This window comes from Podarcis pityusensis, assembly GCF_964106645.2.
Source record: "Podarcis pityusensis genome assembly, chromosome: 2".
Classification (NCBI taxonomy): domain Eukaryota; kingdom Metazoa; phylum Chordata; class Lepidosauria; order Squamata; family Lacertidae; genus Podarcis; species Podarcis pityusensis.
The window spans coordinates 52,046,089-52,059,934 of NC_138029.1; the positions used below are offsets into that span (position 1 = coordinate 52,046,089).

Consider the following 13,846-nt stretch of genomic DNA (forward strand, 5'->3'; position numbering starts at 1 on the left):
GGGAGGGTTTCTCTCTGCTGAAAGCTTATTTATTGGGCATTGTGTGGAAGGATGGGTAAATAGCACCAGGAAAATACCATTGTTCCTGCTGTGAAGAAAGTAACAGCATTTCATTCCTGCTCCACTACACTACTGATAGCAGTCCAAGTTTCATCCACAGTGTAATAATGACAAAGAATGACTTCAGACATCACAGGAGATGCAAATTAATTTTTTTTCTGGTGTGAGCACTCTTCATCCTTTTGTATAAAGTTGTATTTTAAAATGCCTTGAGCCCTGAGCTAACTGCTATTGGAAATAAGATGTAAAAGCGCTTTCTAACTATGTATCCTAGCTTATGGCATTGTTAATAAGAATGCAGGAATAAGAGTCTTGATTCCTGCCTTGCAGGGGGTCGCAGTCAATGAGCCTCAGGGTTGCTTCTAACTCTACAATTCTATGATTCTATTAGACCAGTTCTGCCCCCTTCAGTGTTAGCCTTTACTGAATTACATATTTAATTGCTGCGGCCATATAATGCGCATTTCTTCAATGTGTCCATTAGAGGGCACCACATTAAAACATTGGGCTCGACTTAAAGTTTTGAGAGATGTTCCTGTCATAATCTGATTTATACTTAAATGTCATCAATAAATGGTGTGTTTTAAGGGTTTGTTGTTTTTTACTCTTTTGAGGAATTTGTTGAGATAGGGCAGTTTGATGTGAAGATATGAGCAGGGACTAGCAAAAGGACTGACCAGTTGTGCTGCTGCAGGAATGCTGGTATCCTAGCACTTTAACTATGACATCACCCCATTCCCTCAGAGGCCAGCATTATGAAATCAGCAGCAAGGGCATTGCAACTTTCCAGTTTAAAGATTCTGGAAAGATTCCCAGTGGTGGTGTGAACTGAGCCACACAGAGCTGTTATTTAAGCACAGTGAACACCCAAAAGGAAAAAGGGGGAAATAAAGCTGAGGGGAAATAGAAATGAGGATTATTCAAAAGGACTTGGTGAAGAAAAGAATTCAAGCAAGCCCACTGAGACCTAAGCAAGTTTAAGCTTTACTTTGTTGTTAACCTGGTTACACAGAGAAAGAAACACCAGCAACCCTATACAGGAGTTTGTGTGTGTAAAAAAAAACAGCAGATGGCAGAAATGACTAGCTTTGTCTGCCTAAGAATCTGGAATGTGTATTCTGAAATTAGAATTTACCGTATTTTTCGCTCCATAAGGTGCACCTGACCATAAGGCGCACCGCTTTTTTTGGGGGGGGGGGGATTCAAGAAAAAAAAATTATTTAAAGGGAGCGCTGAGCAGAGCCTGTGTGTATCCCAGGCTTTGCTCAGCGCTCCCTTTCATGAACCACGCAGAGTGTGTGTGTGACGGGCTGCCCTTCTCCCTCCTCGGGGAGAAGCCCCCAAGAGCCACACACACACTCCACGCAGCTCTTAAAAGGGAGCGTGACTCTTGGGGGCTTTTGCAGGAGGTGGGGGAAGTGAGAGAGCCTCGCTCTGTCCCTTCCCCCACCTTCCACAAAAGCCAGGGATAGCCGCGCGAAGCTTCCCCAGGGCTTGTGGGGCTGGCGGTGGGAGCCCGGCTTTCCCCCAGCCCCAAAAAGCAGGTCGGGGAGCAGCGGAAAGGCTGCACTCAGCCTTCCCGCTGCTCCCAGAGTTTGTTGGGGCTGGAGGGGAAAGCCCGGATCCCCCTCCCCCAGCCCCAGGGACCACACATTCACTCCATAAGACCTGGGGACAGTCCCCAGATTTACAAATCAGTCCCCATACAAAATCCATTGAAGTTGAAAAGTGTCCCCGGATTCATTGAAAAAAATCTGGTAGCCTTATGGTAACATCTTGCGAAACTATTATCAATACAATAATAGGCAAGTAAAGTGGATTGTTTATTTATTTGTTTATCTCCCACCTTATTTTCCAGGGCAGCAAACAAAGCTGAAAACACAATATTTAAAAGCAACATATCTTACCTACTTTTGCTAACAGTCATAAGACACCCAAGATTACTATATAAGAATAGCAACAGCAGTCAAAACTGGAGCAGCACTGAGCAAGCCATAAAACAAAAGATTATACCCAAAACCTTTTTGAAAGATGTTTTTGCCCCCTCCCCTGCCCATACAACACTACATTAGTATTAAGCAATTTTCATGCAAAACAAAAAACGAATGCACATGAATTTTGACAGGCAGTGGGAACATCCTAATTCCTGTACCATATACCTTGGAGTCTAGGTGCTTGTTAACATAAATATTGGAGGCATATAATGGTACTGATACACACGGATGCTTTCCACCCCGGTTGGAAGACAGTCCTTCTAACAAATAAAATTTCATCCAGATTAATCAGCACTGTGAGGCATTCTGATGCTTAAGTGCTTTCCCATTGATCTTTGGCTTTATCTTGGCCTCACGCCAGTTTTCTTGTAAGTGGTGCACTGGAGTGGCTTTGTGATGGAGGACAGAGATATGCAAGGGGGATTTATTTTAACAAGCTGCTGCGAGGATAAACATTATTAATCTCAATTAATATTAAAACAAACCAAGGGACTGCTGACTACATGTTGGTCACCAAACAAAGGCTAAAGGCATGTGTGAGTGAGTTTGTGTGGTATTAAACTATAGAGAGAGAGAGGTAGATTGATCTTACGCTTTTGTTCTTAACGCTAATTCCCTACTGGAATAAGCTGCCTAAGGGTGTTGCGGATTCTCTGAAAGCTGTTGCAAAACTGGTCAGGTTTCATAGAAACAAATGTTAAAAACAGTGATTTCTTCATAATGGCAGAAACGCGACTAAATACCCAGTGTCTATAATCAGTTATTTTACACTTCAGAAGCTTTTACCTAGGTGCAATTAACATGTTCGTTTAATTAATTAATGAATACCCTGTGTTGAAAGGATATAGTTATGGATGAGTGTGCAGGTGGTATGAAAGTTGGGAAAACTAATTAAAAATACATTGAACAAAATGGTGCATATTTTGTTTCATAAGAACAAAGTACTGCATACTGTTAACACCCTTAATTCTTAGCTAAGCCGGTGAGAATGAAAGTCCAAATGTATGTCTTCCAGGTTTTAGTGAAACCATATTTTTCCTTTGTTAGGTGTCCTGTATCCTGCAGAAAGAGTTGTGTAGGACACAGGAATTTATGGTACAGTGTTATTGTCCATAATCCCCGGTACAATTGCCCATGCAGACTGGAGCTGATGGGAGCTTCAGCCCAACAACCTGTGGAGGGGCACCAGGTTCCCTATCCCCAGCTGAGGCCATTTCAGAAAGTACAAGGTACTCTGATTGGCTTCTCTCACCTCTCCAGATCTCAAGAGTAGGCCATCTGTCTCCTATTCAGATATCAGGTAGACTGAACACAAAAACTGGGGCCTAGTTTTTTTGTAAATCCCCAGAGCCCCACCTTGATTTTATATGTGTGCGTGTGCGTTCCTTGGACCAATTAAAATTAGAGATGCCATTAATTATGGTACATCCTATGTCTGAGCTGGGAAAACTACATTTCTCCCTAACACCAAACTTGCTAGCACTGAATTTTGAAATTCCAGAATGGATAGCAGTTCTACTTGACATAGGGAGTGTCTCCAGTTTTCTCCAGTTGTTGTGTAGGCGACAGGCAGGGTTAAACACATAATAGTCCTTAGGGCTGCCTGCCAGAATTTAAAGCTGTCCTTTTAAAACTGAAGCTGTTCAAGGACAATTCAAGTCAAGTTTATTGCATCGCTTATACTTTGTAAAATCATCTAGGGCATTAAGAGATGATACAGCCACATGCCTCATACTACACCACACCACAAGGCTCTTTTCCCACCCTTCTTTCCAACCTGTTACAATGCAGATGTGCAGAGGCCTTTACATGGTCCCCCAAACAATGCAATTGCTGCTTCCTCCATTTTTGTTCATGTGTTATTGGAGGCTGTGCAAAGTTCTGACCAAAGGCTTTCCTAACACTTTCTAACATGCCATACAAGTGGTACCAGACCCTTGGTAGGAATGTAATTTGCAAATGCTCTTAAAAAAACCACTTGGATCACAAGTCCTTCCAATGGCCCCAACTGGTACAAAAGCAACTCACAGAGGTAGCAGCAATTACACTACTCGGTGCCAATGGATGCTAACAGAACTAAGTCTCTGCAACTAAAGAGGTTCTAGAGATATGCTTTGCTGTATATTAAATTATACTGTTTTGCGCTGAGTGCTGTTGCTGCTGAAGAAAGGGGGATGTGTTTCAGTAGCTGCCAAGGACACAGATGAGATGTTTATAAGAGAATCCAATTAATCTGAAAGTCAGTGATGTGCCAGCACTAAATCTGAATTCCCTTTAAAATGTAACTAAGCATTCCCACAGCACTCCTCCCTACAGGGGTGTGTCTGCGATCTTCACTGGACAGCTTTCAGGGAATGCTAAAGATGCACTTTTTTACCCCAGCCTTTTGACACCTGAGGTGCATTTTTTTCAGGACCCACCCTATTTGGTTTCAGCTGTGCTTAATACTGAATTTTTAAAGTCACAGGCCCACAGACCTTTTAATGGAAACAGACTGTTCAGACGGAGGTCCTGGAATATTCTGGGGGCGGCCAGTCACCCCTCCATGGCCCTGTATATTACTTCATTTGGCCTGTGGTGAAGCAGCACGTCCCTAGTGAGTTTACAACTTGCATGAAAGATACAAACAGCTGCCTCATACACTATGTGGAGCTGAGTGAACACTGTTGATCTATAATATATGAAGGAACTATGTAGATCCAGACTCCTATTATTTGTTGCAGGCTTCAAGGGGTGGGGACTAGGAACATTTTTAGTTGCCATCCTGTGTGTCACAGGCAAGTTCCCTCAGTGGAGGGTACAGGTAACCTGCAATTTATGTGGGAATTACATTCCACGGATAGTGCATAAAGCCAAAATTGTGTGTAGTCAAAACAACCCTCTGAAAAACAGAAAATGCCACACAAAAACTGGTGCATGACGACTGTGTGGTGTAGTGGTCAAGAGCGGTGGACTCGTAATCTGGTGAACCGGGTTTGCTTCCCTGCTCCTCCACATGCAGCTGCTGGGTGACCTTGGGCTAGTCACACTTCTCTGAAGTCTCTCAGCCCCACTCACCTCACAGAGTGTTTGTTGTGGGGGAGGAAGGGAAAGGAGAATGTTAGCCGCTTTGAGACTCCTTCGGCTAGTGATAAAGCAGGATATCAAATCCAAACTCCTCCTCCTCCTCCTCTTCTTCTTCCTCTTCTGTGTTGCATAGTTTAGGGAAGTTTTTAATGTTTAATAGACTATTGTATTTTAATATTTTGTTGGAAGCCACCCAGAGTTGCTGGGGAAACCCAGCCAGATGGGCGGGGTATAAATAATAAATTGTTGTTGTTGTTGTTGTTATTGTCATCCTCTTCCAAGCATGGTATTGCCCCAGGAGATGATCGGACAGGCTTTGGAAACCAATAGAGATTTGCAGATGACATGGTTAGCCTTCGTTAAGCTTCAGAAGTTGATTGTGTGAACTGATTTGCTGCTGGTTGTTTTTGTTGTGAGAAACATGGTGATTGGCAACTGCCACTGTTGTCTCACAGCTGGAGCATTTCTGGATAAGCTCTCAAAGTGTCTGTAAAGCCCCATGCGATTTTGAGTCTCTGTTCAATAGGAGGATGAAAGTCAACAATCAATTCATTCGCGTGTTTTCATGTGCTTGGGAGAGCAAACTGATGCAGATTCCAACTTGCTGGCATATCCTGCCCATCATCCTCATCTTTGTCTTCTGTACATGATCTTAGCTGCTCCTCTTTGTCTGCAAGTGCAGCAGCATCAGTTGTGTGCACATTTTCCAGGTCAAAGTGGATCTTAAAGCTTTGAAGCCAACTGGGGCTGGCTTTGAATGCCTTCCCAGGCTGCCCATTCTCAGCAAAAGGCTGGGAGAGTACCTAGAGGCTGAGAGCCTTCTGTCACAAAGTGAAGCCATCAATAGGCATGCATTTACAGTTCATATCTTCAAGCAGGAAGTTTATTGCCTTCTCAGTCTTCACCAAAATCTTGTCAGGCTCCTGGCTCATTACCTTCAGTTATTTGAGCACTTGTTGCCACCGCCTCACAGATTCCCCCCCCCCCCCCGCAACCTAGCATAGCGGCTAGATTCACTGTGGCCAAAATTGCCCGCCAAGGTGCAGACAGACCGGCCACCTCTCAAGCAGTTCAGCACAGCCAAGACTCAGCTAGACTGGTAAAGAAAAAGCGATTTACAGTGGTACCTCAGGTTAAGTACTTAATTCGTTCCAGAGGTCCGTATTTAACCTGAAACTGTTCTTAACCTGAAGCACCACTTTAGCTAATGCCGCTGGAGAACGATTTCTGTTCTCATCCTGAAGCAAAGTTCTTAACCTGAAGCACTATTTCTGGGTTAGCAGAGTCTGTAACCTGAAGCATATGTAACCTGAAGCGTGTGTAACCTGAGGTACCACTGTATATGCCTTGTATGTGCGATATAACATTGTGCCACCAGATGGCGATGCGGAGCTCCGTTTTTTCTCTACCTGTTTTACCCGTTTAAATTTATGCCGCTTTAAACTGAAACGCTTCTTTCGATGCGTCTAGATCCAGCGTTGGAACCAGTCGTTGTCCTCTTGTATTTTACAGCAGCTGAGGGAGCTGGTTTATGTTTCGGGGCCATGCTTTTTAATCTCCCAGGGCCTCACGCACCCTCTCCCTTCAGATCCCAACACGATCCCCTAGGTGAGTGCACAATGGCGGGTGGGATTGCTGAATCCACCCCTCAAGACCCACCCGTCCCCTTTATGGGGCGGGGCAAGCGTGTAAAGTTGAAGCCGGGGGGGGGGGGGAGGAGAGGTGGCGAAGTTTTGCAAGGGGATATTTACTCCATAGGAGGGACTGAGGGAGAGTTGTGGAAAAGGAGCTCAAAGTGCTTTATGCGACGACGGCTCGAAAGGCGACCTTAGGCCTCCCTCGGAAACCAATTGCGCCGCCTCCTGTCGCGACAAGGAGCGTTTCAAAGTGTGGCAATTCCAGATTCAGACGAGGATTCATTGACGCCTTTTCCTCTTTTGAGAAAAAGGCGACGCCTGCGTTTGACCTCGGCTGCTTTCGAGCTCTCTTCCTTCACTTCACAAAGAGAGAGAGAGAGGCGGGCGAGTTGGGGGGTCAAATGGAGGTTAAAATGGTCCTTGGGATTGTGTGGAAAAGACTCGCTCCTCATATTAATCTAATCCCTCCATTTCCCCCTTGCTGTTCTTGGTTATGGGTGACGTGAAAGAAAGGCAAGGATCGTGCGCGGGCTGGTTGTGTTACTGGCAGTGGGCAGGAGCGTGTGGATTTGCCGCCCAGCTCCAACTTCCCACCGGTCTTCCGGCCACAGCTGAAAAGTTGCGCCTTTGCTTTCACCCGCCTCTGCCCCCCAAAGCACCCCCCATTCTCAGCTGCACAAGCGAAAGGCATGGCGCGGAGAGGCGCTTCTGCGTGTTTGGCCTGAAAGCGCTGGCGAGCCGCACGGTGGTCGTGGCCCTTTAAGAAGCCCGGGGAGCGGGGCTGGATCAGAGAGCGCCATAACCACACCGCCTGCGCCTGAGTGGGATAGGCTGCTTTGGCAGGGATGGGCTGGGAGGAGCCCTCCTGCATCTGCAAACTCTGGCCAGGGAAAGAGCGAAGGGGGTAGAGCTGGGGGGGGGGAGGAGGAGGAGGAAGAGGAAGCAGAAGCAAGAAAGGGGAAAGGGGGGGGGACACAGGCAGGCGCCGAGGGTGCTGTGGGGCTCAGGCTCGCCTATCCCTTAGCAGCGCAATCTCTGCAACCGCTGCGTTTAAAAGTTTATGCGCTTTGGGTCCAGGAGCGTTGGCTGCGCCGACCCTCCCGGAGGAGGGGTTTCTTTCGTCTTATCTTCCCCTCTACCCGTCTCCGAGATTTACACTCCTTCCCTCCGCCCTCCCGCTTTATTTTGTTACTTGCTTCTGGGGTTCGTGTTGCAGAGGACCAGCGCTATGCCCCGGAAGAGTATCTTGGAGGTGAAGGTGCTGGACGTGCAGAAGCGGCGAATTCCCAACAAACACTATGTGAGTGAGCGTGGCATGTGTATTTGTGTGTAACCCGCGGTCGGGTGGGGAGAATTGCTGAGAGCGCCTTGAAATCCTCCAGCCCACTGTTTCTCAAACTTGGGTCCCCAGATGTTGTGGGACTGCAGCCGTTCATTTTCCTCACATGCTGGGGCAGATCTGCTGCCCTTGATACAGCTGCTTTGCTGGGATTTCGCACGGGCATCTTCCCCCTTCGTGTGTTTTTTTTTTGGGGGGGGCGTTGGCTGCAGCTCCATAGCTAGCAGAGAGGCGATGGGGTCGCCTCCCCGCAGCCGGTTCTGTGCGGTCTCTTCCATTCCCTCCTGGATCCACTGTGAGTGCATGTTGCAGCTGGAATGGTCTGTCTGTGCACACACTGCAACTTCCTAGCAAGCCAGGCAGGAAGTTCTTGCCGCCTGGCTCTTTCTTTTCTTTCACCAGCGTTGACATTACAAAGGCAGGATTGTGCATGTTGACCAGCCCGTCACTTTAAATCTCTGGCCAGTGCTCTGGACGGGTCCCATCGTGGGATGGGCAAGCATAAGTCTCCCTTGGCGTTTGCTTTTAATGGTTTGCTTGGAAAGTTAAACTGCTGGAGGGGATCTGGAGAGCAGCTGCTCTCCTGGCAGAGAAATCTACATGGGTTTCTTCTTTCTCAGAAAGGAAAGTAGTGGCTTTCCTGCCAGATTTGTGTTCAGCAGCCTAGAAGTGCATCTGTAGGGTGTGTGAGAAGTTTGCTCAGATTTCGATATACCCAGGCAATAAGACCTCTGGTACTCCCTGCTTTTGTGCCCGCTATGCTTTACAGGCATTGTAAGGCTGTGGGAACCTGGCTGCAATGTGTCAGAACTGTCAGATTCTGTTTGGAGTGTGTATCCGTTGGGGCTGGTGACTGGCAGGTTGGGTGCTGCAGCTTGTCATTTCCCCTAAACTGGGGTATGCCTGCTGAATAGCAAACACCTCCCCTTCTTGCAGGGTCTGTTCTCCCACTTTTAATATCCTGCCTGTTCTGTGCTGAATCCTTAACACAAATATTTCGTGCATTATAGATTGCGAGGGAACACAGTCTCTACCCAAAGAGTTGACTGGCAACTCTGTTAAAGAATCTATGGCAATGTTTAATTCATTCACAACACACACACACACACACACACACACACACTCACATATGCACACACACACTAGGAGCCGGAGGGGTGAGACTGTGCAAATAGAGACAGCAGAGATGGAAGGTTGTGCTTCACATATGGGAACCTGATTGTTTCTGAGAATAATGAAAAAAGGAGTTAAGTTAGGAGGCAGCCAGGAGGATGCAGAGGAGAACAAGGAGTGAATGGTAGCATAGGATGAAACATGAGTAGAAAATGCAGGTCTTTTAATTCCATATCCTCTTATACTGTACAAATTGGTGCAGCAGTCTTTCACTATACCTACCCCTAATGGTGTAATGATCCCTCCCCTGTCCTTTTGAGATAAAAAAACTATGATACTGTGATAGTTTTCATATATTTATACTGTTCTCAGCAACAATTGTCACTTTGCTTTAGAATGTCATAACAATCTGACCTTTTATTTTATTGCATTTATATCCCACTTTTCTCCAAAGGAGCTTAAGGTGGTATACAGGGTTCCCCATTTTTATCACCACAATGTAACTGTGAGTTAGGCTAGGCAGAGAGAGAGAGAGAGATGGACTTGGCAGAGACCACTCAATAAGCTACTGAGAAAAAATTTGAACCTGGTCTCTGAGCTCCAACTTTGTTCTCTTCAGATGTTGTTTGACTCCCAACTCCCATTAGTGCTAGCCAGCACAGCCAGTAGTCAGGAGTGATGGGGATTTACAGTCCAAAAACCTTTGGAGGGCACCAGGTTGGGGAGGGCTACTCTAACCACTGCACCACAGCTACAATCTGCCAAATTTTGATAGTGGAGAAGGCAACACAGGGAAGCGGGTGGGGATAGGAAGATAAACAAAGGAAACAAGTAGTGGGGATGATCTACAGTACAATCCTATGCCAATAAACTATTGTGTCCATTAGAGTTTACTCCTTGTTAAATATGTTTAGGATTTCAGCCAAAATGCAGTTGCAGACATGTGCTTTAGAACTGGCTGTAGTTGGAGATGAGATTCTACTTACTTAAAAATATTGATTATTATTATTAATTAATTAGATTTATATACCACCCTTACAAGATCTCAAGGTGGTTCACAGGATAAAAATACAAGGTATAAACACCAGTTAATAATTAAAACAAAAACAAGAAAGCAATACCCCCTTCCACAAACACATTTAAAAGCCTCTTCTACTAGATTGCTGCTGCTTTTTATAATGCTTGCTTTTTAAAATACCTTGCTTATAGCATGACATTTCCTTGTGTATCTTATTAGACTGGGACAGAATTACTAGTAGGTCTTGCTTTTACTCTTCACTATGGATAATTTCTTTTGTTTCTTAAAACTGAATGCTGCCTTTGCACCAAATGATGCTATAGTGCTGGCCACATTCATCCTTTGAAATACATTCCTGAGTTGACTGGAATAGGTTTTTTTAATCTTTGGAAGCATCTGCCAGTGACTACAGATAGAGATGCTCTTAGCTGTGTTCTAGTTCTGTCTGGGACATCATAGTATGGAGGAAATGCATAATCAAAGGGGGGAAAGATGGTAGGCTCTTAAACATAAGAGAAAAAGTGAGTCATTTGGGAAAAGACAATCCTTTAAATCAGAAGGAAAATCAAGAAGAAATTGTTTCCTGTAATGAAGGATAGGCGAAGTGAATCAGTTTGGTATAGCTCTTCAGTTCAGATAGACATAAGATTTGATTATCATACCCCAGAGGTTTTCAACCTTTTTGAGTCCACGGCTCCCTTAACCAATTGCATTCTTTCTGTGGCACTCCTGTGGGGCTCAGGAGCCCAGTTATGTCACCCCTTGCCTGCAGAGCTGGCAGCCTCTCACCCTTTTTTGAAGACCCTCCCTTGTGGAGTGTTCCCTCAGCCTCTTCTCTCCCTTTTCCTTGGGAGTCCTTGGGGCAGCTGTCCCTTGTCCATGAGCTGACCCCCGCCCCAAAGAGAGGTGTTTCCCAGAGGCACCATTCACCTATGGAGCTTATGGCCAGGGCTGCTGCAACAAACAGCTGTGCAAGCCTTTGGGAGGCAGAGACAAGAGAGGGCATCAGAGCAGGGAGGGAAGGAAAGATGGATGGAGGCCAGTGTTGCCCACGGCACCCCTGATCATCATTCAAGGCACCCCAGGGTGCCACAGCACACTGGTTGAAAAACACTGTCATACCCTAATGACCTGTTGTTGTTTAAATGAGGCAGTCCCGCTTTCTAGCTGACTGTAGGGTTGGGCAGTTGTTTGTATCTTGGTGAATTCAAATGCCATGGTTGCTACTGCAGAAATCAGCTCTGTAATTTGCACTCCTCCTTCCTTTGAGTAGATTAATTCCTTGGTCTCCTTTCCCAGCTCTGAAAGTTTTGGAGGTGGAGGAGGAAATGGGGCTTGTACCCAGCCTCCCAGTAAGATGCAGTGTGAGGTCAGAAACTTGTGTTTCAATCCCCTATGCACGCTTACCTGGGAGTAAGCACCAGTGAGCACAATGGGACTCCTGTGCGAAAATGCACCGAATTGTTCTTAAGGGTAAGGTCCTGACAACCAATCTTTGCTTGACTACCAAGACCCAAACCAAATTTGTGGGTCTCCACTGAGTGCATTTGCATACATCTTACTGTGTGCAACCTGCATACTGGGATTGTGTGTTATGAAAAATCAGCTTGCTCACAAACTGCCCTCTTGGATCAGACCGAAATATCCATCTAGTCAAGCATTTGGTTTCCATCTGCTCACCAGATGCCTCAGCGTGGTTAATTGTGATTTTGGATTTTAGAAGCAAATATTAAGATGGGAAATACACTTCATGCTAGCCAATGTGTGTTCTCAAACAGCACTTGCAATGGGAAAATTGGGGTGGGAATAGGAATTCTGCCCTGTAAATTTCTTCCTCACTTTTTTTTAATGAAAAAAGCTTAATCAGTGTTGATTCCAATTGGGCAGCCCTGCTGGCGGGGGGATGTACTAAAAGAGTGGGGGGGGGGAGAGAGAGGGAGAGGGGGAGAGAGAGAGAGAGAGAGAGAGAGAGAACGAGAACACCATTTGCAGGGGAGAACTGATGAACAGGGAAAGGGTTAAGCATCCTTCTGTGCTGGTTCTCACCTGCAAATACCTCCCCCCCCCATTAGTATTACAAGGCAAATAAGGATGATAATGATATGGTGGCTCTAGAACCTATATTTATTTTATGTCCAAAGATTTCTGCTGGCCATATATATCCAATGAGTTCCTTCAGACAAGTTCAGCTCTCTGTCTGCATACCTGGGACTGTTTGCACAGAGCAAGAATATGTTGTGTGAACTAGGCCTGAGGCTCATTGTTATTTACACAGATCTTTTTTTTCTGTCTTGCCCTTCCTCCAGTTATTTATGATGGAAAAAATACTGACTTCTCCCTTTTGGAGTAGCATGAAAATGGTTGGTGATGTCATAATTCCTCTTCAAATTACAGTACTGCTCTAAGTGAAGGATTAAAGGCTGCCTTCCCTCTTGGCAACTGTGAGCCTTCCTCTTCTTCCAGCAATGGAAAATACCCACCACAAATATGTTTGCTCTCATTTGATTCCTTAGATGATTCTTTAACAGTTAAAAGTTTTTAGCCCTTGAAAAGAGAATGAATTTATGATTATGTATTTCAGCTCTGACAACCTTTGCAGGAATATCTGTGTTGTGGTTGATTTGAAATTGGTTGCTGCTGACCTTTACACACCAAGACTAGACCTTTGTTCTTTATCTTGTACCTGAGCTAGGAGTCTTTCACCCTATTTTTAAATGTTCACATATGCTTTCCACTCGTCCCAGTGGATGAAAATAAAGGATGAGATTTCCTTTGGAATCCATAGTTTTTCAGCTTGCCATGTATTTCCATCGTTTGAAGGGCTGGTGTGAAAATAAAGGACAATTTTAGGAGTCTTCTTTTGTCTCTGGAATCCTATGTTGTTTTGTTTCTGAGACTTTGAAACCTTCACACCCACACACATTTAAATTGATGTGATTATACCACCAACCTGCAGATAGAAGACATCTCCAAACATATTTTTATCTAAGAGGCTTTGTCTGTGAATTTGTCTGTCACCTGCAATGAGATCTTACTACTTTGGTACATGCACTGTTTCTTCACTGGTGACATTCCAGTGATTCCAAAGCAAAAGAACCCCACTCCAACAATAGTTGTGGAAAAATAATTAGAATTGTTCAGAGAAAGCTTGAATGGGAAAGATTCGCAAGGCCATTCTCTCTCTCCCCCCGCCCCCATTTCATCATGGACAGTTGTACATGCATACATACAGTGACCACATGAAGAATGGTAAACCAGTTTGTACACATAGGCAGCCTGCAACCATCTCTGTGCCCAGGTGCTAAAAAAAGTACAGTTGGACAACGTAGTTGCACTAAACTTTCGGCCATGAAGCTCACTGTGTGGCCATTGCCAGGCACACTGTTTCTCAGCCTAAACTACCACAAGTGGACAAATGGTGTAAGCTGCTGCCTTCAGTTCATTAGAGGAATAAATGCATTTTAAAGAAAATCATGTTTCTGTTTCTGAAACCCTGTGAACTAGATTAACGTTGAAGTGAAAGAGAACAGTGTTTGCCCTTGAATCTGTACATAAGAACAAGACAGATTCCCAAAGACAGTTAATTATATACACTCCAAACCTATTTTTACACAATAAG

The 13,846-nt window shown here is 45.2% G+C and overlaps 1 protein-coding gene across 4 annotated transcripts in view; it reads left to right on the plus strand.

The window, feature by feature from the left end:
- Nucleotides 1-869: 869 nt before the first annotated feature.
- SH3PXD2B (SH3 and PX domains 2B) overlaps nucleotides 870-13,846 on the plus strand; it is a 102,057-nt gene continuing 89,080 nt past the window's right edge. The window contains exon 1 of one of the 4 annotated variants that reach the window (XM_080997120.1): nucleotides 870-1,031. Coding sequence is in view for 2 of the 4 variants with exons in the window: in XM_080997119.1 (XP_080853245.1) it covers nucleotides 7,818-8,057 (240 nt within the window). In the remaining 2 variants the exon portion in view is untranslated. Of the gene's footprint in view, nucleotides 1,032-6,709; nucleotides 6,729-7,426; nucleotides 8,058-13,846 lie in introns of those variants that run through there. The other 3 variants (XM_080997121.1, XM_080997119.1, XM_080997118.1) reach the window with 3 other exon arrangements.